Source organism: Ochotona curzoniae, unplaced genomic scaffold (assembly GCF_017591425.1).
Source record: "Ochotona curzoniae isolate NIBS_2020 unplaced genomic scaffold, NIBS_Ocur_1.0 contig_66, whole genome shotgun sequence".
NCBI classification, from domain to species: domain Eukaryota; kingdom Metazoa; phylum Chordata; class Mammalia; order Lagomorpha; family Ochotonidae; genus Ochotona; species Ochotona curzoniae.
The window spans coordinates 10052927-10075828 of NW_024466512.1; the positions used below are offsets into that span (position 1 = coordinate 10052927).

The following is a 22902-nucleotide window of genomic DNA, read 5'->3' on the forward strand; positions in this document are numbered from 1 at the left end:
TTTCTAATTAAGTGCTCTTAATCTAAACCTGAAGGACTATCTTTGAAGGATAGTCCTAGGGCTAATGATCTTCTTTAGCTTTTATATATCTAGAAATGTCTTGATTTCTCCATTTTAGGGCAGTTTGGCTGAACACAGAATTCTTTATGGGCAGTTCTGAACCTTTGGGACTTTCTGTTTTCCATCACCATGTAGCTGTCATGGTTTCTGGTGAGAGATCAACTGCTAATCTCTTTGAAGATCCTTGTATGAGCTGAGTCACTCGTGAAGCAGGTTCATTGTACTCTGGGGCTGGTGTTAACAGTGGCTTAAGTCACTGGGATACTTCAGCCCATGTCGAGTGTCAGCTGTTCCAGCTGCTCCACCTCTGATCCAGCTCACTGCTACTGTGACTGGGAAGCAGCAGGCAGACCCAGCTGGGAGATCCAGCTAGGGTCTCTGCCTCGTGGCTTCTACCTTGCCTAGCCCTCTCTTGCTGGAATTTGGGGACTGAACCAGTGGATAGAAGATCTTTCTTTGCTCTCCTACTTTCACTCTACCTTTCAAATAAATGAATAACTAAGTAAAAAAATGGATAAAAAATGTTTTTTTTTTTTTTTTGTCCAAAAAAAGTCACTTGAGGCAGGATCATTACTTACGCATAGGCAGCAAGGCACTGTGGCGCCCCAGCATCCATCGTGAGCCAGTCGCTGAAGGCCCAGGGAAGCTGCAGACATTCTCGGACTGTGCATCTCCCACTTGGCTGCTGCTGAGGGACCCCCCCAAAAGAGATTGTCCGGGTCATTCACTGCAGAGTCATGCAACATGCTGGGCTAGAGCACTGGTGGACCTCACGGTCCCTTGGGAAAAAGGAACCAAGCCCAGGCTGTTCTGGTAAGTCCCTTAGAGATGTTACATTTCCAGTGTATTCTGTTGTGAGAAAATGCAGGGGTCAATCCAAGGTGACTCTAAAAATTGTCCTGAACTTCTTAAATCTGTAAATTCATTTTTTTTTATCACATTTGACATCATTTTAGTCATTGTTTCATCACCTTATTTTTCTTCTAGTGGGCTTTCAACTTGATATGTCATTAAGCTGACTGATACTGTCTTACAAGATGTGATGTCATTTGTTTTTTTCAGATATATACTGAGAGAGAGACAGAGAGAAATATCTTCCGTCTGATGATTCACTCCTCAAGTGACTGCAATGGCAGATGCTGCGTTGATCTGAAGCCAGAAGCCAGGAGTCAGGAGCTCAGATCCTCTTCCGGGTCTCCCACGCAGGTGCAGGGTCCCAAGTCTTTGGGCTGTCCTTGACTGCTTTCTCAGGCGACAAGCAGGGAGCTGGATTGGAAGCGGGACTTCCGGGATTAGAGCTGGGGCCCGTATGAGATTCTGGTGCGTTCAAGGTGAGGACTTTAGCCGCTATGCCACGGTACTGGACCCTTTCCATTTGGTTTTTAAAGTCTCTTTTCCTCTGTGTGTTTCCTTTTGGATTGTTTCTGCTACACTGAAGTCATTGATCTTGTCTTCTACTTGTTTGACATGAAGCCTACCTGTTGTATATGTTTTCATTTTTGATGTATTTATCTTCTGTGGTTCATCTGGAATTAAAAAAATCATTCCCATCATGTTCATTTCCATTTAAGTGATATGCCTCTTTTTAAAAAGATTTATTTTATTTTCATTGGAAAGGCAGATATACGGAGGAGGAGAGACAGAGAGGAAGATCTTCCATTCAATGACTCACTCCCCAAGCGGCCGCAATAGATGGAGCTGAGCCAATCCAAAGCCAGGAGCCTGGAGCCTCCTCTGGGTCTCCCTCGCAGGTGCAGGATCCCAAGGCTTTGGGCCACCCTAGACTGCTTTCCCAGGCCACAAGCAGGGAGAAGGATGGGAAATGGGGCCACTGGAATTAGAACCAGCACCCATATGGGATCCTGGCGCATGAAGGCGAGAACTTTAGACACTAGGCTGCTGTGCTGGGTCCGTGCTATGCCTTTGATCATATTGGTCAGACTTAGAGTAATACTTACACAGACCTTTCTAATCTCCTCGGTTCCTTGCTGAACACAGACAACCGTTGCACCTATCCTGTGGGCACTGCCAGAGTGTTTCCTTGGGGATTAGATGCCACTCACAGCTATACTGAGAAGCAAATACCTCCAGCAAAGATAAATGCAGAAACCAATCTTGTTTATCTCCATTAACCCCATTCATTTCATTTTCTGGAATTCCCAAGTCCTTTTCTAGGACTGTTTTTACTTCATTATAGGTCATTTTTTTTTTCTTTACTTGCCTCACGTCTCATTGGCTGTTGGGTACTGTGCATTTGACATGGTTAACGGTTCAGTGCTGATTTTTTTTGCGGGGGGGGGTGGCGGGTATTGCAATCCTTTACTGATTATAACTTAAGACATGTTTGCCCTCGTGCTTAATGCCCACTTCCCATATAAATGTCTGTGACTTGATACCTGGCTCTGCTCCTAGCGCCAGCTTCCTGCTGCTACAGAGCTTGGAGGGGTGGGGCGGCGAGAAGTGATGCTTCCAGCAGGGGGATCTGGGTTGAGTCTCTAGCTCTTGGCTCTGGCCCCAGCCCAGGTCCAACCTTGGCTGTTGTGGACACCTAATGCTGTACAAGCCAGTGAAGTCAGTGGTAGATCTCTATCTCTCACTCACACATTCTTTTTTCTTTCTGTATGTGTCTCTCAAATAATTCAGATGTTTCCATTTTTATATCATAATGAACATTATAATAAAAACCTTTTACGACAGGTGTCCTAATATAGAACTACAGGATCACATAAAGGGAACTCTATATTTCAATCATTATCTATCTATCTAAAATTTTATTTATACACTTACTTGGAAAATAAACAAAAATTAAGGAAAAAACACTTAAAAATGTATTTATTTTGTTATTGGAAAGGCAGATCTACAGACAGAAGCAGAAGACGGAGGGGAAGATGTCCATCCATTAGCTCACTCCCCAAGTGGTCACAATGGCTGGACTGAAGCCAGAAGTCAGGAGCTTCTTCCAGGTCTCCCATGCGGGTGCAGCGTCCCAAGGCTCTGGCCTTTCTCAGACTACAAGCAGGGAGCTGGTTGGGAAGTTGAGCAGCCAGGACACAAACTGGTGCCCACATGGGATCCTGGCAGATGCAAGGCGGGGATTAGCTTTTAGCCCATTGCACATGGCCCAGAGAAAAAACATGTTTGACCATGACACGCCGCTCTTGTACTCCCAGTGCCTGCTTCTCCTGGCTCCCACCCCTAGAGGCAGCCATTATACTGTTTGGTACTCGGCCTTCCAATTCCTGTTTAAAGTTTCTTTTATCTTTCTTTGTTTCTCTCACTCTCTCTGTGTATGAGTGTACTTCAAAAATTTGTGATAAAACAGAATTAGCAAGTTTATGTAAAAATATTTGAAATTTACACATGGTCTTCAAAAAGTTCATGAAGAGTATGTGTCATGAGAAAATTATACACCTATTTCTAAATGCCTTTGAGTTGAACCCTTCTTTCAATTTTGCCAGATGTTTTGAAGTCCTCTCATGTCTGTAAACAGGTGTTTCTAAGATGACACATTATTTGGAGACTAATAACTCCGGTGTGATACTTGCAACATGAATCTCTTTCTGTATTGTTTACCAGAACAAAAACTAATTATATCACTTCTATCTTTTCCATCAATATTCATATCCTATAAATAAACCATGGTGTAATGGGAGCTCTGAATCCCAACAAGTGACTCAAGTGGCCACCCTAATAATTCATACCATGTCCTCTTGATAATACCAGATTGTGTTTCACGAGGTCCTTGTCTTTTCAGGGAGGGTCAATGGGATTAATTTCAAGGGGTTGCTGATTCAGCATGGGAGCAAAACACTAGGTCGATTATAGATCTGACAATTCACTTATTCTTAAACTCCACTAGTATTTCCCTAATACAAGTGGAATACTGAACCAGCCATTTAGAGACGGGAACCTGTGCATGAATGCCTGTGTGAAGGACGGCTCTGCTGATGCTGGGAAGGGCGTGAGATGTAACCTCCAGCTTGAGGGGGCTCCTGAGCGCTGCCCAGCAGCCAGGAGCTTGCTGGGGGTGGGTAACAGGTTTCCTGGCTCTGCCGCATAAAAGCCAGATGACCATGTTTCATCACCCAAAACTCTTGCAAGGAAATAATTTCCTCTCCTACAAAGTATGTGGTGACAGCAATATGCATTTTTCGATGTAGGTGGGTCTGGATTGTCTCACATTTCCTGGACTTCTCTGAGGACTAAAATGTTAATTCCAGGGCAAAGGGCATTTGGCTCTCTCCTGGGCTTCTACAACCAACTTGCCCTATCGAAAGAAAAACCTGGGAAAGGACCCAGTAATAAGAAAACAAAGAAGGGTGTTAATCTGATCACTCTACCACTGAATCAGTCGATAGCCATTTTTTTTTCCAAAAAGACAAAGTTTTTTTTTTTCTTCTTTTTTCCCCAAACTTCTTTCAAGCTAATGAGTATTAGGAAGTTACTAGTGGCTGGGCTGGCCAGTCTGTCAGCCCCTACCTCCATATGAAGGTCTGACAGGGCCGATGGAGTGGGGCATTGGCACAGGCGACAGGTAACATGGCAGAAGCCCTGGGCTGGCACCCTGCCCGTGCCTACAGGCATTACGGTAGCAAGAAAAGGCAGGTTGTGCACAAAGCCCAATTCAGTTAGGATTTGTTTGGGATGCTGTATGAACACTGAGCAAGAATTGTTTCAACTTCTGCTTCTCAGCCACAAACCATTTCTCAGAGCTAAGCTGCCACCTGTAACGTCATAGAGCTGGTTCATATCCTGGTTGCTCCGCTTCCGATCCAGCTTCCTGCTAATGTACCTTGGAAAGCAGTGGAGGATGGCTCAGCGCATGGGCCCCTGCACCCACGAGAGACTCTGCCTCTGCAGTGCCAGACTCCTGGCCTCAGCCTGGACTACACGGGCCTTGGGGAATGAGCCAGGATTATACAAGTTCTTTCCCTCCTTTTTTCTTTATCAAATAAATGCATCTTTAAAATTAAAAAAAAAAAAGCAGCATACTGAATAATGGATTTGGGGTTTCGCTCATTATTCCTCTTCCTGGAAAGTAAACACCACTAATTCCCATTCTTGAGCCCTCTCCTGGTCTGGGTTGACCCTGGAGAATGGTTTAACAGTGCATGGGCAGTGCTGTGGCTCAACCACTGGGCTTCCCTCCGCCCAGGCCCTGCGGTCAGTCGCACCTGCACACACTGGGGCTGCAGTGGCAGCCCGTCCAGGGCCAAGGGCTGCTCATCAAAGCCCACGTGAGGCGGGAGCATTCTCCCCACCTGTGTGCATGGATGCGAAGGTAGCAAAAACCCCGGGGCCCTCTTTCACTGCCTGTGTAGCAACTTAAACGGTCAGGCGGCCGCCAAACGCACCTGTTCCGTGTTGGCAAGGGAGCAACGTGTATGACCCTAAACATACCTGGGCACCTGTTTTCAACCCCGCCCCCGCAGCCCGGGGGTGTGAGAACCGGGTGTTTGAGGCGGGCCCCTCGCGTGTCGCGTATACAGTGGGGCTTCCTGCGACGCCTCGGCGCCTCGGGGGTCGGCTTCCTCCGCACGCGCGCGTCCTTGCGCGGTCGCGGGTGGAGGCAGAGGAGCTGGAGCGCGAGGGGACGCGAGGGGACGCGAGGCCACGCGCCTCCGCGCAGGCACTCGGGCGCTCCAGGCCGGGGACCCGCCCCGTCGCCCGCAGGTGGAGCGGCCGCGGGCGCCGAGTAGGTGCGTGGGGATGATCTCACCCGCTCGCACCGCGCCAGGAGGAGGAGGAGGAGGAGCGGGAGCGGATCCAACTTCCGGGTAGAGGCGCCGCACGCCAGAGGCGTCTTTGCCTTGTCTTCCCCTCCCCCGGGTCCCCTCGTCGCTCCCTCCTTTTCTTTTATTCGCGGCCCCACCCGCCAAAATGAACAGCTCGGCCGAGGAGAAGCAGTTGCAGCTCATCACCAGCTTGAAGGAGCAAGGTAGGCGGCCACGCGGGCTCCAGGTGCGGGCGGCCGCGGCCCGTGGGCGGAGACGGCGCCCTGGCGCTCGGGCCGGGGCAGGTGGGGAGTCCGGCGGGCGGCTCCGCGGTGGCCGGGGTCACCCTGGTGGCCGGGTGGCGCGCGTGGAGGGGCGTCCTGAGTGCCCTGCGCGCCGCGGGGAGCCCACGCGCCGGTGTCGGGCCGGTGGTGCGGCAGAGCCAGCGGGGCTCGGGGCGGGGAATTGAGAGCGGAGGGGGAAGGGACCAGCGCCCGGCGCGGCTAGGGTCGCGTGGTGGCACCTGGAAAGCGCAGAGGCGGGGTGCGGCAGGGTGTCGGGGTGGTGGTGCGTGGTCTGGCTCCCCGGCCCCACCCTGGCACACTTGCTGGCGCTGGGTGGCCTGCAGCGCCGCGTCGTAGCTCTCCCACCTCCCCCCACCCACCTTGAAGTCGGTCTGGTTCCTCTTTTCCTTTCGCCAGTTGGGATTTTTTAGCCCCCCCCCCCGTGTGTTTTTGTCACTTCCCATTTATAGCAATTGATGAATCAGTCAGCCGACACCCTTTGCCTGTGGGCGCCGGGCTCGTGCAAGCCAGGCCCTGTGCACAAACATTTCTCTCCTGCTTGGGAATCGGCTGCTATCCTGTCATAAAGGGCTGTTTTTTTTTCCATCACTTGCTACACTTGGGAACAAAGCCGCATCAGTAAGCCAGTGCTCACCCAACGCGTGAAACACATGGCTGCAATCACTGTCCCTGAGGGTGGCCTGGGAGTGTGGGTCAAGAGCGAGAGAGAGACCTTGCAGATTTAGGAAGTAAAAAAAAATGGAGGCTCTTGAGCTTCCTTGCACATGGTGGGGAGGCAGGGCCCTGCTCTGCAATTAGACCAGGGCTCTCCCAGCTCTTTCACTTCTTCTAGGTCAGCCCTCTAGGCCGGCTCTTGCCTTGAGTGGGTCAGTGTAGGGCACGGAGGCTTGCTGGGGTTCTGTGCAGTCCTAGGACCTGTTGCTCCCTCACCCCTCCTGGTGAGCACCCACCACCCTCTTCACTCTGTGACCCTGGGGAAATCACTGAAAGTTGGGCCTGGGCAGAATGCCTTCCTGCAGGCTGTTGAGTGTTACTTTCCCGGCACCTGCACCTCCTGTGCTAGAAGGGCCTGGAGGTGGGGCGGTGAGGACTCCCCATGGGCCCCTGACGGACCTTCTGGCCTTTGGGAGCTTGGCCTCTTTGTGGAGGTCAGCTCTTTCTGTGGATGGTCAGTTTTTAGGTAAGGATGACAGTTTTACAATGAGCTTCCTTCTTTGCCTGTAGGTTTTCCAGGGTGGCTCAGCAGGGCTGATAACCCACAGCCTGTTTCTGTTTGGCTGGAGTACCTTCTTTCTCTGTGTTGCACTGGAGGACTGAGAGGAAGGGAAGTTTGCTAAGTTTCTGGCTCTTTCTCTTACTGGAAGGCAAATCCCCCATGGTTTTGGTCATTTTAGAAAGTATATTTCCTTGGTTAAGAATACGCCACCAGAAACAGACCAGTTAGACGTTGAGATTGGTATGGCTTACGACGCACTGTTTAAGGACATGAAAGGTGGTGACACGCTTGCTTTTTTTTTTTTAGCTCACGGTGTGATTTTTATACTTTTCAAAACTGGGTCATTTGTCCTTTGCGCATAGGCTGTGATAACAACGGGCTTGTTACCAGAGGATGAATTTACTGTGTGGTAAATTGAACTAACTGAACAACTAGGGATTTGAGGTGGAGAAACAGCCCACTAGGTCTTGAGGCACTTAACAGTAAGGTCGTTGGTTTTGTAAGCTGATGGAGTGTGTGTGTGTGTGTGTGTGTGTGTGTGTGTGTGTGTGTGTGTGTAGTTTTGAAAGCAGTACTTTTTCCTGCCAGTTAACATCACATACTACCCCCATTCTGAGTGAATGAGACGGGCTGGTGTTGATTAAATACCCTATTCCTTTCTAAAGGTTAAGTACACCTGCCATGCGTGAGGCCCGTTGCCAGGCCGGGGGTAACGGGTAGTGGGCCACACAGCCCTCGTACTCCCCAGGTTTTCTGTCTTACAGGTAGTCATTAGCTAAACATACTCCGTTACAGTTAGAGTCTTAGAGATGGAATGTATGAATTAGAGGGAAGACAGACCAGGCATTTTGCTGGCATGGCGGAAGCGTCTCGCACCAGGGCTCTTGGTTGCTCATTGCTTGTAGCAGTGTGTACTGGTGGACTCTGGCCGCTCACCTCCCCTGTTAATGTGACAGCCAGACCAGCTTCTGAACCTCTGTTCCCGCCCCCCACACATCTTCCTCTGTTGTTTGTGTTGTCCCACTCTGTGGCCTTGTCAGGTTCATCCTGGTGTTGCTTCCCTGGTGAGGTTATGTCTGTCATGTGAGCCGGCTCCCTGGGCTGGGGCGCAGCGAGAAGCCTCCTGCCTGCTCCTAAGTGGGGCGTGCAGCCGTCAGTGGCGTGGGGAATCAGGTTGCTTCTGACAGAAGTTGTGAAGTGTAATGACAGGGGCTGTCACAATATGAGTTCTCTCTAATTTATATGGAGCGTCCCCTGAGCTCTGTGTCTTATAAATCACACCCACTTCGGAATCACTTCAAAACATTGTATGTTCCCTTCTTGTGAATGGTATAATTAGCTATATTATATCTTTCTAGAAAGTTATATTATGTCCCTTTAAAAAAAAAAATTAGCCAGTGTGGGATTGCTTATGTTCAAGCAGATGTTGAGGTAATTCTCCTTTTGTCTTTTTGGGGGGCTTTATCTTGCTGACTGATTGACATCTTGAGTGCACAGAAGGGTGGCAACTCCGGGGACTATTTCTGATGCATAGTTCCCAGCTACTAACGTGGACATTTCCCTTACAAAACATCATACAATTTGCCGCCCTTCCAGAATTCTGTTGGAAAATGATAGACTTGGTTCCGCATTTGTTGAAGGTGCATGATTTTCTGTGTAATTCATTCAACCCACGTGCATTGAATATTCATAGCCTTACCCTGTGATAGGCATGAGAGACACAGAGACCAATAGGCCCTGGTTGCTGCTGATCTGAAGATCGGGGCATGGCTGTCACTTCCAGGAAGACTATCTGGTTTATTTGCGGTTGTGGATTCAAATCTTCTGGCCAGGATTTTACTGGCCTGTAGATCCTCTAAGACCAATGGATTGGAGTAGCTTTCTAAGGCAGAACGGGGTGCCCTGGCCAGGAGGTGGGGCACAGACTGGCCAAAAGCAGCAAAGGGTGCCCTTGAAACTGATCAGCATGGTGTTGCCATATCCATTAGAACTTGCAGATGAACCTAAAGATAATGCTGGTCACTTAACAAGGAAGATGTTATCACCAGCAGTCACAGAGACCCAGATGTTAGGGGCTTTTCATGGTCTGGTAGCATGTTAAATGGACTTGCCATGATAAGATAATGGGTTGTAAAGCAAGCTAAACTTCTTCCACCACTAGGCGATTGAGAGGGGGTGCTTAAGGGCTTGAGGGAAAACTTACCAAGCTTATCCTTAGAACTGAGTTGTTAATGACAGGCTGTTCTCAGCCTGGGGTAGAAAGGAGCCAAAGCAGAGCTGAAGCTGTCGCCCATCACAGTGGCCAGATCAGTTTGGAAAAGGTGCAGGGTTGCCAGTCGTGTGTGTTCGTCCAAAGGCAATTTGTAGAAAGTGGTCTGGAATGACATGGTAGTTCTGGTTTTAAACATGAACGTGGCTTTATACTGGTATGTAAATAATTTTATATCTGTTCGAGAGGCATGCAGGTAGAGATACAGAGTGAGCGATTTAAACTCCCAACCCCCCATCTGCTGGTTTATTTGTCAAATGCCTGCAGGACTGGGGCTGGACTGGACTGAAGTTAGGAGCCAGAAATGTGGTGCGGGTCTCCCATGTGTGCAGCAGGGACCTAATGACCTGAGCTGTCACCTGTGGCTTCCCAGGGTGCTCATTAGCAGGATGCTAAAGTCAGGTCAAGGCTGGACGCTCGTGTGGGTCATGGGCATCTTAACTACCAGGTCAGATGCCCATCCCAACGCCGGAAGTTTGTAAGTGTGATGGGGGGGCAGCTGCCTCTGAAACACTAAGGAATTATTAAAAATTAGAATTCCTCTGGGGGCTGGTGAGCTATGGATGAGGAGGATCACACTGGCACTGCCCCGGCAACATGGACGGTCAGCCTGGGCCAAGGGGACTATGCCTTCTAGTCCCAGTCTCACAGATCACTTACCACTTGCAGTAGCCGAGTGAATATTTTAAAAATACAAAATAAACTCATGCTCCAAAAAACCCAAAGCATATAAAATAATAAAGACAATGACCAATTCTCTGAAACCCATTGCTTTCCAACTTTTATTTCCTTACCACCCTCCTGACGAGCCTTTTTAGACTTTATATCCTGCTACCTTGGGAAGATTATAAACCATTTTCCTATCCAAAATACTTCTTTCCCTTGCCTTGGGGACAGGCTCGCCCTGTTTATAAGGCTTGCTCTAACCTGTTCCTGCTTTTTTCAAAGTTATCTGCTCCTGGCTTTTTGTCGTGTTGTCTTCCAGTATCTAATAGTTTGTATCTAATATTCGTTTTTCAATCAGTCATTATCAATTGAATGGATAGTGTTCTGGGCAGATCTCCCTCCATGTAATATCACGTGCTTACACGATTGAGGGGAAGGGTTAAAATGCTTCTTGTAGTGGATTAGACTTGAGAGAAAACTCATGTTTAATTTCATGTAGATGCAGGAGGCTGCATAGAGAAGGTTTTCAGGCATATATGCATGTTTGGATTGGTGTACAGGCGTGCGCGTGCACACACACACACACACACACACACACAACTTGCACAGTAGTGATGAGTGCCCAGAACTTGGTTTCTAATACCCACTAAACGGAAGGTGTTTTTAGGGAAAACAGCTGACTCTAGGAATGGGCTGGTCTTCAGGATTAGCCGGAGGTATCTTGTTAGTGTCAGAAACTATGGAAGTGCTCCAGCTGGAGCCCTCTGCGGTGGTGACCTGGGAACTGACAGCAAGCCCTTCCAGGGGCTGGAGCGGGGATGGTCTGCACAGAGCAAGTGCAGGGGAGCATCCCTTGGGCCAGGGTCTTCCAGATTTTTTTTTTTTTTTGAGTATTTGTATGGACTTCACCAGTCAGGCATCCCTCATCCAAATCTAGAATCTAAAACATTTCAGAATGTGGCAGTCTTTGAGTGTTGGTGACCAAGAGGTTTCAGCTTTAGGAACTCACCCTGGATAGAAATGTTCTGTGTTATGTTTATTACTGGTTATATATATGTATATATATAAAACATGTAAGCTGGATACCATTAAGACGGTATAAAAAAGGAACAAATAAGTGGGGAAGAGTGACAGATCTCAGATGCAGAACAATCAAAGCTTTTTTTAATGAGTTATTCTAATTTATTTTATTTGTTTAACCACAAAATTAGTTAATTTTCCAAGACAATTGCTGTTTGACCATGGCAGGGTACTGGGGACAAGCCATAAGAACAATCAAAGTTAATGGAAGTGGAGTACATCCCCTTTTCAGTTCCTCTCCAAAGGTGTGGCATGACTTCTGGTCCTCGTGTGTGGGCTGTGCGCTAACTTCCTTCTAGGCACCGCAGGGCGGAAGGAGGGGAAAACCAGTGCTGCCCAGCCGGTGAGCCAGGCAGGTGGTAAGTCCTGGGCTAATCTGAACTGCAACAAGATACGATGAAAGTGGCACTTGACCCCTGGAATCCTGAAGGTCTGGTCTGCTCCAGAGGAAAGCACCGGACACATCCCGGGGAGGGGGTGGGGGGGATAGACTGTGGAAGAGTTGGCCAGTCCTTGTAGGCACTGCCAAGGTTGCCAGAAACAAGGAGCGTTTTAGGGCGTATGACAGCTGCAGGAGTTGCAGCATCCCACCAGAGGACCCTGGGACAGAACATGAGTGTTTTTTGGTGAAAAACAAAGTAAATGTGAACAAAATATGGACATACATTCATTGTAATGTCTCAATCTTAGACATACCATATTAATTATTAGCAGATCTCAGCAAGTCAGAAGTACGTGGGACTGGTTACTGCCTCTCATGCCATGGTTACTGGTTACTGCTGGCATGCCATGTGGGCACAACCTCATGTCTCAGCTTGCTCCACTTTTTGCCATGGCTTGGAAAGCCGTGGAAGAGGGTACAGGTACTTGGGCCACTGCCACTGAAGCTGTTGGCTCCTGGCTCCTGGGTTCAGTCCTGTTCAGCCTTTGCCGTTGTGTCCGCGTGGGGGGGGGGAGTGAACCTGCAGATGGAAGACTACTCTGTCTTCTGTCTGTCTTTCAACTTTGAACTAAATAAGTAATTAAATGTTTAAAAACTATGTTTGATGATAACTACATGTATTTATGGAGAATGGGAAACTAATGTGGAATTTTTGTGTCTAAAACTGTTTTTTCAACTTTTTGTGCCTTTATTCTGAGAAGCTATTCATAGCAGAAGGAACACAGCTCTTGTTTTCTGCTTACTACACAGTTAAACATTTTAAACATCAAAATATGAGCTCTGTTATTTTTGGAAGGTACCACAGAAAGTGCTATAATCAGATCCTTTTAGTTCCTTGATTTCCTCTGAGCTTCTCAAAGGGAGAAGTCTGGGCTATGTCTCCGATTATGTGTTTAACTAACTAATTGGTTCAAGACAGAGAAAGAGAGAGAAGGTGACCATTCTCTAGCTCACTCCCCACATGCTTGAGGCACCAGCAGGCAGTTGAAGCCAGGAGCCAAGACGCTGGGACCCCATCCAGGTTTCCCACGAGGGTGTCAGGGAGTGCTTGCATCATCTCCTGGTGCGTCCCAGGGTCTGCACTAGCTGCAAGCTGGAGTCAGCAGACAGGTGAGCATGGAACCCAGCCTGGGATGTCTCAGCTGGCATCTTCACTGCCAGGCCAAGCTCGTGCCCCTGCTTAATTTCATTTAATAAGTAAGACTGGTTTCTGAGAAGTTTTACATTCACAGCTGGGGTGGGGTATATGTAAGGTCTGTGAGATCATTTGGTGTGGCCCTGATGGGGCGACCACAGACAGTGCTCAAAATGCAGCCAATCCAAAGCAAGCCAATTTTTAAAAAGTGGATAATTTTGTGTGGTCCATAAGTGATGTTATAAATACTCAAATTGCCCTTGGCAGAAGAATGGATCCCCATCCTTGGCTTACAGGAAAAAATGAGCCCAAAGTACAGAATTCTCACACACCTTCTCAATTCTCTCCTGCTTCTATTCCTGGTATTATTGATAAGCATAGCGTATTTGTTGTGATTGGTGAGCCCCTATTAATATATAATTAATGACCAAAGTCCACAGTTTGGTTTACATTAGGATTCCCTCTTGCTGTTGTCTACTCCATGAGTTGGGACAGGCATGTCCACCAATGCAGCGTCACACAGAACAACTGCCCTGCGTGTTCTTCCAAGTCTCTGTGTTCCTCTAAGTCTTGCCCTGGGCTCCGCCCATTCTCTCCTCCCTGCTCACTCCTGAACTCCCGGCAGCCACTCATCTCTTCTGCCTTTTCTAGAATGTCCTATAACTGAGATTGTAATGCAGATGGTCTTGAGATGGCTTCCCTCCCTTCAGCAATGTGCATTTCTGTTTCCTCCATGTCTTCTTGTGGTTTCACAGCTTTCCTTTTCTCATTGAATAATTTTCCACTGTGTGGATGTACCTCAGCTTGGTTATCCGTTCACTTGCCAACAATCTCTGTTGCCCTGAGGTTTAAGAATAGAGCCACCCTGAACATTTTTTAGGAGGTGTAGAAGGAAGGGGAGTGTGCTATAGGCCTGTTGCTAGTTTTAAATTATCTGTATGTTTGAGGGAAAGACAGCATGAGCACCTGCTCCCACAGTTCACTTCCTAAATACCCACCGCAGCCTAACTGAAGCTGAGAGCCTGGAACGCAGTCCCGATCTGCCAGGCAGGTGCCAGGCAGGTGGCAGGAGCCATCATGGCCGCCTCCCAGGGTCTGCACTGGCAGGGAGGCTGGAATTGCACTGCGGGGCTCTGAGCTGGCATCCTAACTGCTGGCTTAGTGGTCACCCTGGCAGTCCTGCTGTTAGATCCTAGTGCTATGATTAGGTGAGACTGTTGTGGAGCTATGACCTTCACAGTTTCCTGTGCCCCACCAGGTGAGGCAAGGTCAAAACTAATAAATGTGTGGGCCCCCTCCTCTAATATGGGATGCCCGATGTGTGTGGGTCTTAGGCTATCTGAGTATGGCCTCTGGCTGTTGGGCAACCAGTGGAGGTTTCAGAGCGGGTTTGTTTCCCAGGCTTCTGCTTGGTGTCTGTTCTCTCTCTCTCTCTCTCTCTCTCTCTCTCTCTCTCTCTCGCATACACTCTCTCTGTAGGTTTTGGGGGTAGTGGTTGCCTCAGTTTTCAGATGCACCTAAGGAGGCCTTTTGAGTTTTATTGTTGTGATGGTTGATGTGGGGATATCTTGTCATTGACATAGAAGCTCCAGATGCGTTGGACCACAGATGAAACCCATGTGTTTATTGGACTTGTGGTTCCAATCCATGCTGCAGTTAACTGGGAGTGATGTGTGTGTATTTGTTGAGAGTGCTGCTAAGTGTAATTAATTCAGGAACCTGGATTGTGTGTTCTTCCAAGTCACGGGTGAATTTCATGTTCGAGGTAACTACAGTCACGAAATGTGTTGCCTTCCCCCCCCCCCGCCCCCCAACTCTTTACACTACTTTCACTAACCAGCGAGAGGTGAGCGAGTTCTCATTCTTTGCTAGGAGGCCCAGCTGGGCAGTGCGCGGTGCCATCTTGTGCCACCCAAACCCTGACTTCCATGACCCGTGCCCTCACCCTCCATTAGGTAAATTGTTCCAAGGCTTCTGGTTTCCCACAGACTCAATGGCTGCCTGTGAGTCGATCCCATGAGGCAGTGCGCTTCTGGCTGCTGTGGCCATTTAGAAGCTTCATTGGTATTGAGTGTCCTGATGTAACAGGACACTCTACTTTCTCTACTAGGAGTAGATGTGCTCTTTCGTGAGAATCTGGGTCCATCTTCTTCCTGCATTTAACACAGCTGCCCGTCGGCAGCCTCTGCACCGCATGATGTGGGTGTCTGGGCGGATGAAGATGTTTCCTTGTCCTAGAGAAGGTTTATTCTGGTCTAACGTGTCAGCTCTGCGCACGCTTTTGCGCTCAGTCATGATTCCTGCATGAATGACGTTGGCAGATCCGCCTCCACCTTTTCACACCGTGGAATGAGACTTCCCTGTGCACTTTTGCACTATTCTACAAAAAGAGGGATGTGACTGGCTTGATTTGCGTCACAGCTTTGTGTGGGCTGTTCGTTCACACAGCGTCAGCTTGGACTGTGACTAGTGTTCAGATAACTGTAGGACACATCTTGGTGAACTGAGGGATGGGTGATGTTGGTGCAGAACTTTCTTGAACTCTAGGCAGTGTTTCAGAGTACACATTTTGTATGAGCTTTTTGAAGATCCCTTGTGGGTAGATGGTCTAACAGGGATATTGGCTGGGCACCTGCTTATCTGAGATGCTTGGGGCCTCAAGCGTTTAGATTTTAGGGTGTTTTTGGATTTAAGAATATTTACATGGACTTCTAAAATGCTGATGAGTCATCCAAAAAAAGTTCACTCGTCAGGGGCTGGTGTCTGGCCTAGGAGTTAAGATGCCAGTTGGGATGGCCACATCTCCTAGCAGAATGTCTAGCTTCGCATTCCAGCTCCTCTTTTCATTCCAGCTTCCTGGATGGTTCAGGTCCCTGCCGCCCACACAGGAGAGCCAGAGTGAATCCCCTTCCTGGCTTCTGACTAGTCTCAGCTGAGGTTGGCATTTGGGGGGCGGTGAATCAGCAAATGGGAGCCCTTTCCGCTGAACTGTCTAAAAAAAATAAGTGAGTTCCAGATTTCAGAGGATCTTAAGTTTTTCAGATTAGCAATGTTCAACCTGTGTGTATGAAAGTATACTATGTTGATGCACTACGACGTAAGTACTGGTTTTGCCTGAAGCTTCCCACAGGGGGAGGAATTTTAGAAGTGAAAATTGAATTGCAATGCGAAGGAGGAGATGAAGAAGATTGGGTGGCGTGGGTATCTTGCAGGAAGAACGGGGAAGAAAGGTTGTAGAGGGTTGAGGGCATCCCTGGGTGAGGCGGTAGAGTGGCAGGAGGTAGGGTGTGGCCGCAGGTGTGCAGTGTGATCTTTGAAGGCTTTGAAAGAAGAAAATCAGATGACCATCTGGTCCTTGCCATGATGCTGATGAACCATCCCATAACGTGTGAACTTGAGGGAGAGAACTGGAGCTGGAGCTGAGGATTTGTCACAACAAGAGCAGAGGCGCTGGCTGCTGAGAATAACAAGCTGGAGAGCATTTTGCAGAGAGCTGACAGTGGGTTGGTCCCTTGGAGGCATTAGAGACGATCACAAGTTGCCAGTGTGAAGGCTGGGTGGGTGGCAGTGCCCGGGAAGGGGTACCTGGCACACAGGAGGTAGGTAGCTGGGCAAAGGCATGCTGTGATGTAGATCTTCCTGCCACATGTGCAGGGTTCTGTATCTACAACTTAAGTGTCTGAGGGCTGTGGCTAATGTCACTGAAGAACAGGATTTCATGTTTTACTTAATTAACACAGAGCTGTTTGTGGCTAGGATGGTGCCTATCTAGAAGGTGCCGCCTGAAGCTGGTCTCAATGTGGGGCACCTGGTTGGCCCTGAGAGGTGAGCAGGGATGCCAGCTTTCCAGCACTAGAACCCTGACGGTCCCCAGACAGCTGTGGTTGTCATTAATTTCCACTGGAGTTGCCACTGGCTTGGAGTTTCGAACTTAGTTGTTGTGTTTCTGAGATGACGGAGTTTGGTTTGCAAGCCGCCTCCTGGGCTGGCTGTGTCATGATTTGCAGCTTGTAAAGAAAACTCCTTTTCTCGGCATTAGGGGATCAGAAAATAGAAAACCAGCATGATTCTGGAAACACGTGCTCTGCCTGCGATGCTGCTCATTTTCTCCTCCATCTTCTTTTTCTTCCATTCTGTGCCTTTAAGTAGTAGATCCCCACTTTGGCTGCATGTTAGAATTACCTGGACAGTCGCTTGCTATACAGACGGGTGCCTGAGCTGCATCCCAGACAGGGGGAGGTAGAGTTTGGGGTGAGGAGGGCAGTGTGGAGGGGACCAAGGTCTGATTTTAGGTGTCCCTGGGGAGGTTTGAATGCACCTGCAGCCCCTTCTCACTCCCTTTAATGGGAGGAAGGAAGTAGCACCCCAAGCTTCACACATTTTTTTGTTTTAACCAGGGTGCTGCTGCTGTGCGGGCCATGTGAGAGCAAGAGCAAGCCTGAAACTGAAGGCACTAGGGAGGGGCCAGTGTCCTGTGATGGACACAGGATTCAGTGTCCTTTACTGCCTCTGTGATGATCACCATGGCTAGCGTTTATGTTTTTCATATGTTCGTTTATTTGAAAAATAGTGATGGAAGGACTGAGGGATGCAGCTGGCGGGAGAGAGTGATCTGTGTGCTGCTTTATTCCTTAGTCATTTAGGCCAGGTGGTAGCCAGGAGCCAGGAGCCAAAACTCCATCAGTCTCCCGCGTTGGGCCATCTTCTGCCTTCCCAGGTGCGTTAGCAGGAAGCTAGATTAGAAGCACAGCAGCTGGGACTTGAACAGGCACTCTGATACGCGTTCTAGACATCGCACATAGCAGCTTAATCCACTGTGTCATGACACTTACCCTAGCTAGCATGTATTAAACACTTAATTTACCTAAGAGCTCTTTTATGTATTAGTTGATTAACTGATTTTAAAATCTGCTTTTAGAAAATTGTGGTTTGTTTTTGTGGGGGGGCGGGAGGGCATCCTAACCTGCTAGATCACTTCCTGGATGCCTTCAGCGGCTGGGACTGGGCCAGGCTGAAACTGGGAGTAAGGAGCTCAGTGCAGGCTGCCCACCTGCGTGGCCGGGATCCAGCTACCTGAGCAATCACCTGTTGGCTCCCAGGGTGTGCATTAGTGTGAAGTCAGAGGTAGGAACTCAAGCTGGGCATTGGACCTGTGTGGGTGTGGGCCAATCTGAGTTGTTCCAGCCCCTCACTCACTCTTAGCAAGGCTGTGAGTATCCTGTTTTCCAGATGAGGAACCTGAGACAGAGATTAATATTCAGTTAATGCCAACGTTCCCTAGCTGGTAAGTGCTCATGCTGAAAGTAAGCTGTGTATTTTACTGCCCTGTGTGACTTAGAGGACAGTGTCATCCCAAGAAGTGAAGCTGAGTGTTGCTCATTGGTGGCAGGTGTGGATCAGTCATTGCTTCTCTGCAATGGATAGTTCAGGGTCCAGTCTGGCTGTGCAAGCTCGCTGTTTCAAATGTTCACTGTGGGACCGATATTGTGATATATTAAGTGAAGCCACTGCCTGTGGTGCTGGCATCCCATGTGCCAGTTCGAGTCCCAGCTGCTCCATTTCTGATACAGCTCCCTGCTAATGGTCTGGGAAAAGCAAGGGAGGATGACCCAAGTGGGAGACTCAGGTGAAGCTTCTGGCTTCAACCCGGTCCAGTGCAGCCACCTGGGGAGTGAACCTATGGATGAAAAGAAAAAAATTCATTTCTTGCTCTTTCTTTGTAAGTTTTTCAAATAAATAAATAAACAACCCTCCTTTTTTCCTAAGGAAGAAAAAAAAAAATCACTGTAATCCAGCTCTGAAACAAAAGTCTTTCTCTGCAACTCCTTACTGCTCCAAAATACAATGGATACAGTGTAGGTCACTGCTGATTTTCTAAGCTAGGGCTCCCAGTACACATCGGGACAGGTGTATGCATCTGTGTGTTTGTCTGGCTTTGAGGTAATAAAATGTTCTTTGTGTTCCATCCCCCAACGACCTTCTTCGTGCTGCCACGTGACTGAATTCTTTGCCTTTCCTTGTGCTTTATTTATTTTTAAGTTGCACATAGTCACATGCAAGCATATTTTCTGTGTTTTCCATTAAAATGTGATAGGTGAAGGGTTTTTAATGAATGCTTTTCATAAAGACCCCTGTAATTGGGAGTCTGCAGTGTTTCATCTGGGTTCCATTGGCCCTGTAATGGGCGAATAGTATCAGCATTTAAAAGGCTTCCAAGCCATTATCCCATGTTCTAAATAGAAAGAATTTCTTGATGTCAACATGAGATCATGGTTGTATAAGCCTTTACCATTTGTTTTGTATGTCGTAAAGTAGGTCACCAGTAATAGGGTGTTAAGTCCATTTTGATTTTTCAACTTCATCCACAGATACATTTTAAATATCAAGTCAACATAAATCACAGTCTTTCCCATATTTGTATATGATTTTTGAAGATGTATCAGAGCTAATAATAAGGTTTGGGACCATGACCATAGACTCTCTGATGGTGTAAATGGCATGGTTTTTAGAATCTCTTACTTCTTATTTCTTTTGAGTTAAAAGGGGCCATGTCTCATCGATTTTTTTCTCCAGGCCCAAGGACAAATTAGATTATACTCAGTGTTTGGGGTGGGGTGCTGATGTAGAAGGCTTCACTCTCTGTGCAGTCATAGTGTTCGTTGAAAATGATACGATGTTCAGAAGGGCTGCCTCTTTCCATGCCTTGTACAGCTGTTTTTCAGGCTGTTGCCTGGTGAAAGATGCTTTTAAGGTTTGTGAGTTCTGTAAGATCATGCACTAATTCCTATTCCAGAGCTCAGTGTGTACTGAGGAAACTTCTGGGCACCAGAAGCATAATCCTATAAACCTCATGTCAGTGTGAAGTAGCTTTGGAGGTTCTGGCCCTCCTCCCGCACACCCTTGACCATGGTGGCCTATTTTTGGGATAGTCTCTGACCTGTGGTTAAAATAGGACATTTCTAGAACACACAATCAGGTTCTCTTGTGTGTTCTTGAGGCTACTGGCTTCAGAGTTTTTTAGTTCTGTGCTTATATTATTCATAGGGATAGAAAGTTCTGCCCCCTTTTTTTGCTTTCTTTAAATTTTATTATTCTATTTGAAAGAACTACAGAGAGAGGGACACACACACAGGGAGATCTTCCATTTGTTGACTCACTGGCTGGCTGCTGGGGCTACACTGAGCCAATCCAAAGCTGGGTGTCAGAAACTTCTTCTGAGTCTCCCATGTTGGTGCAGGGGCCCAAGGTCTTAGGCCATTCTCCACTGCCTTCTCAGGGATTTAACAGAAGTTGGATCAGAAGTGGAACAGCTGGAACTTGAAACAGGTACCATATAGGATACCAGCACTGCAAGAGGAGGATTATCCAGTGCTGCACTGGCCCCTCTCTGTCCTTATTCCTTATTTTTTTAAATTATTATTTTTATCATTTCTTTAAAAAAATTTTATTTTGAATTTTGAATTTTATCGAGCAGTTCCATAGAGTCTGGGATTCTTTCTTTCCTTCTCTTTCCCTCCCTTCCCTCCTCCCTCCATTCATCCTTCCTTCCTTTTTTCTTTCGAGAAAAATTGAGTCTTTTGATATTCAGACCTGCTCGCTGGTGCCACCTAAGAGTACATTTGCTGCACCATTACTGATGGTGTCATTGTCTTTCTTCCAACTTAATTTGCTCGAAATTTCCTATTGTCTACCTTGATGATTCCAAGACACACACCGTGCTTTGGCTTGAAGGTGAAGTGGGGGGGTTGAGGTTACTTAATTTTTCTGGCAACAGATTTTTAAGTGGTCAAGATTTTTTCCTCCATGTAGTTGCAAAAGCGTGTAAGTTATTTGGAAACATTTCTGTTTTAGTGAAATGAGCCTGATTTCTGGTCATGGCTCAGTGACTGCTGGTCTTGTCTGCAGATAGACACACGTGCAAGCCACGACCCAAGCCCCTGGTTCTCTGTGTGACATCAAGCTTTGTAGGTCAGCCTCCTGTGTTTCCTACAGGCCGATTCTCTGAGCGAACCTCTAACTTGTTAGCACAGACCTGCGGTGCTGGGTGGGACTTTAGGGATCACACATCTGTGTCCACATGTTGAGAGGATGGAGCTGGTGGGGTGACTGAAACTGTCTTACCTCTCCAGGACTGTTGGAGCTTGCTGATGCAGCCTGGGGACAACTGAGTTCAGCTTGGGACCTGCTATGATCTCGCACCTGCTATGATCTCGATTTGTTCCTGACCCTTAGGATGCAGAAGTCCCCCTCCAGTAATCTCCTCCCCACTCTGCCCCCACCTGCTGAACTAGACTTGGTTTAGACTTGGTTTAGGTTGGTGGGGTGGTAGCCTGTGGCTACCTTCTTCTGTGTTCCTGCTGTAACGTTGCTTTGCTTTCTCTTCCAGCAATAGGCGAATATGAAGACCTCAGGGCTGAGAACCAGAAGACGAAAGAAAAGGTTTGTGCTTCCTCCCCTGGACCCCTTCCTTCCCCTAGGCAGCACAGTCATTGTTGAGCCACCAGGCTCAGCTCAGTGTGATTGAGGGTTGGATTTTCTCTGTTCTTCTTCTTTTTTTTTTCTTTATTCTTGGTATTTGCTTGAACCACACATACAAGCCTGGCTCCAGATGGTAAAGAATAGTAGGCCTGCCACAGTGGGTGCAGCCCTGGGGATGAACTCCACCGGCCAAAGTGTGGTGAGGCGCCAGGCGTAGAAGCTCAAGTCCCAGGAATGGTACTTGGGCCCAGTCCCAGGAATGGTACTTGGGCCCAGCTGTCGGAGTTGGGATTTTGGCAGAAGGTTAGAAAGCCTCAGGTGTCTCCCTTTGGGCCCCAAAACGGCTTGATCCTACAAAATTTAGTCGGTGGTGTTCAGCCCACCTGTTCCATCCGGCTTCTGTGGGTTTGTACTCTCCCTCTATGGTTGAGAAACACCCAGCTGGAAGATGGGAAGTCTGGTGGATATTTTCGGAGGCTCTGGCAGTTTTGTTTTTTTACTGGTGAATAATAGACTTCTACTTACTTTTGCCAGTTGTATCCTTTTGATCTCTGACAATGGCTATTTAAGATTTGTGACTCTGTCTGTGTGGGTATAATGTTTTTAACCTGTAAATTTAGGGAGGAGACAGACGGAAGGGCAAGCCAAGGTTAGTAAAGTAGAAAGAATAGAAACTGCACAATGGGGAAGCAGCAGCAGGAACGATGGATTTTTTTTTTATGTAAATATGAATGGAACTTAGTTTAAAATAGCTTTGACAGAGCAGACATTTCAAACATGTCCTTGGTGCAGACCTAAGGTGGCTGGTCCTCACTGCACTCCATCAGAAAGCCCAGTTTTTGAAAGTTTGGAATAGGAATTGTATGAAATTGACAGTGAGCTAAATATTTGTAAAACCTTTGTCATATCTGGGATTATGTATTGGGTTCTTAAAATCATATTTAGCATTTTCTCTTTTAATAGCCTCAGATCATTTTCTGCCTGGTTAAAAAAAAAAGTTATGTGTTTATTTTGAGAGGCAGACACGCAGAGAGGGAGGGCGGGAGAGAGCTCCTGTCTGCTGGTTTACTCTTCAGGTGCCTGCAATAGCTAGAGCTTGGGCAGGGTTGAAGCTACAAATTGTGAGCTCAGTCTATCTTCTCTCAGGGGTGGCATGAACCCAATTAATGGATCTGTTGCTTGCTGCCTCCCAGGGCCTACATTAACAACAGACTGGAGTCCAGAGCAGGAGCTGGGAATCAGACTCTGATGTGGAATAGTGTCTTTGTTACAGGACTAAGCAGTTGCTCCCCACCTGGCATTAAGGCTCCGTTGTAAATGGATCTCTGGTTCTTCTTTGAAATCTTGAGTTTCTTTTCTTCCCCTTATCAGATGATTCAAGAAGTAACAGGTGGGGTGCTGAGAATCTCCATAATAGAAGTCGACTGGTGCATGCATCCAAAATCTAATAAGATGGTCACTTTGGCAAGATTCTGACACCATAACCATCCCAAGTCCCAAATGTTGAGGATATCAACAGGTAGAGAGGCTGGGCTTA

The 22902-nt window shown here is 47.7% G+C and overlaps 1 protein-coding gene across 2 annotated transcripts in view; it reads left to right on the forward strand.

Moving 5' to 3' along the window:
• The first annotated feature begins 5714 nt into the window (after positions 1 to 5714).
• The window catches only part of SHTN1 (shootin 1), a 92312-nt gene continuing 75124 nt past the window's right edge, over positions 5715 to 22902 (forward strand). For both annotated transcript variants that reach the window (XM_040992047.1, XM_040992048.1), the window contains exons 1-2: positions 5715 to 5998; positions 21274 to 21326. In XM_040992047.1, coding sequence (XP_040847981.1) covers positions 5941 to 5998; positions 21274 to 21326 — 111 coding nt within the window. In that variant the 5' untranslated portion in view covers positions 5715 to 5940. The remainder of the gene's footprint in view (positions 5999 to 21273; positions 21327 to 22902) is intronic.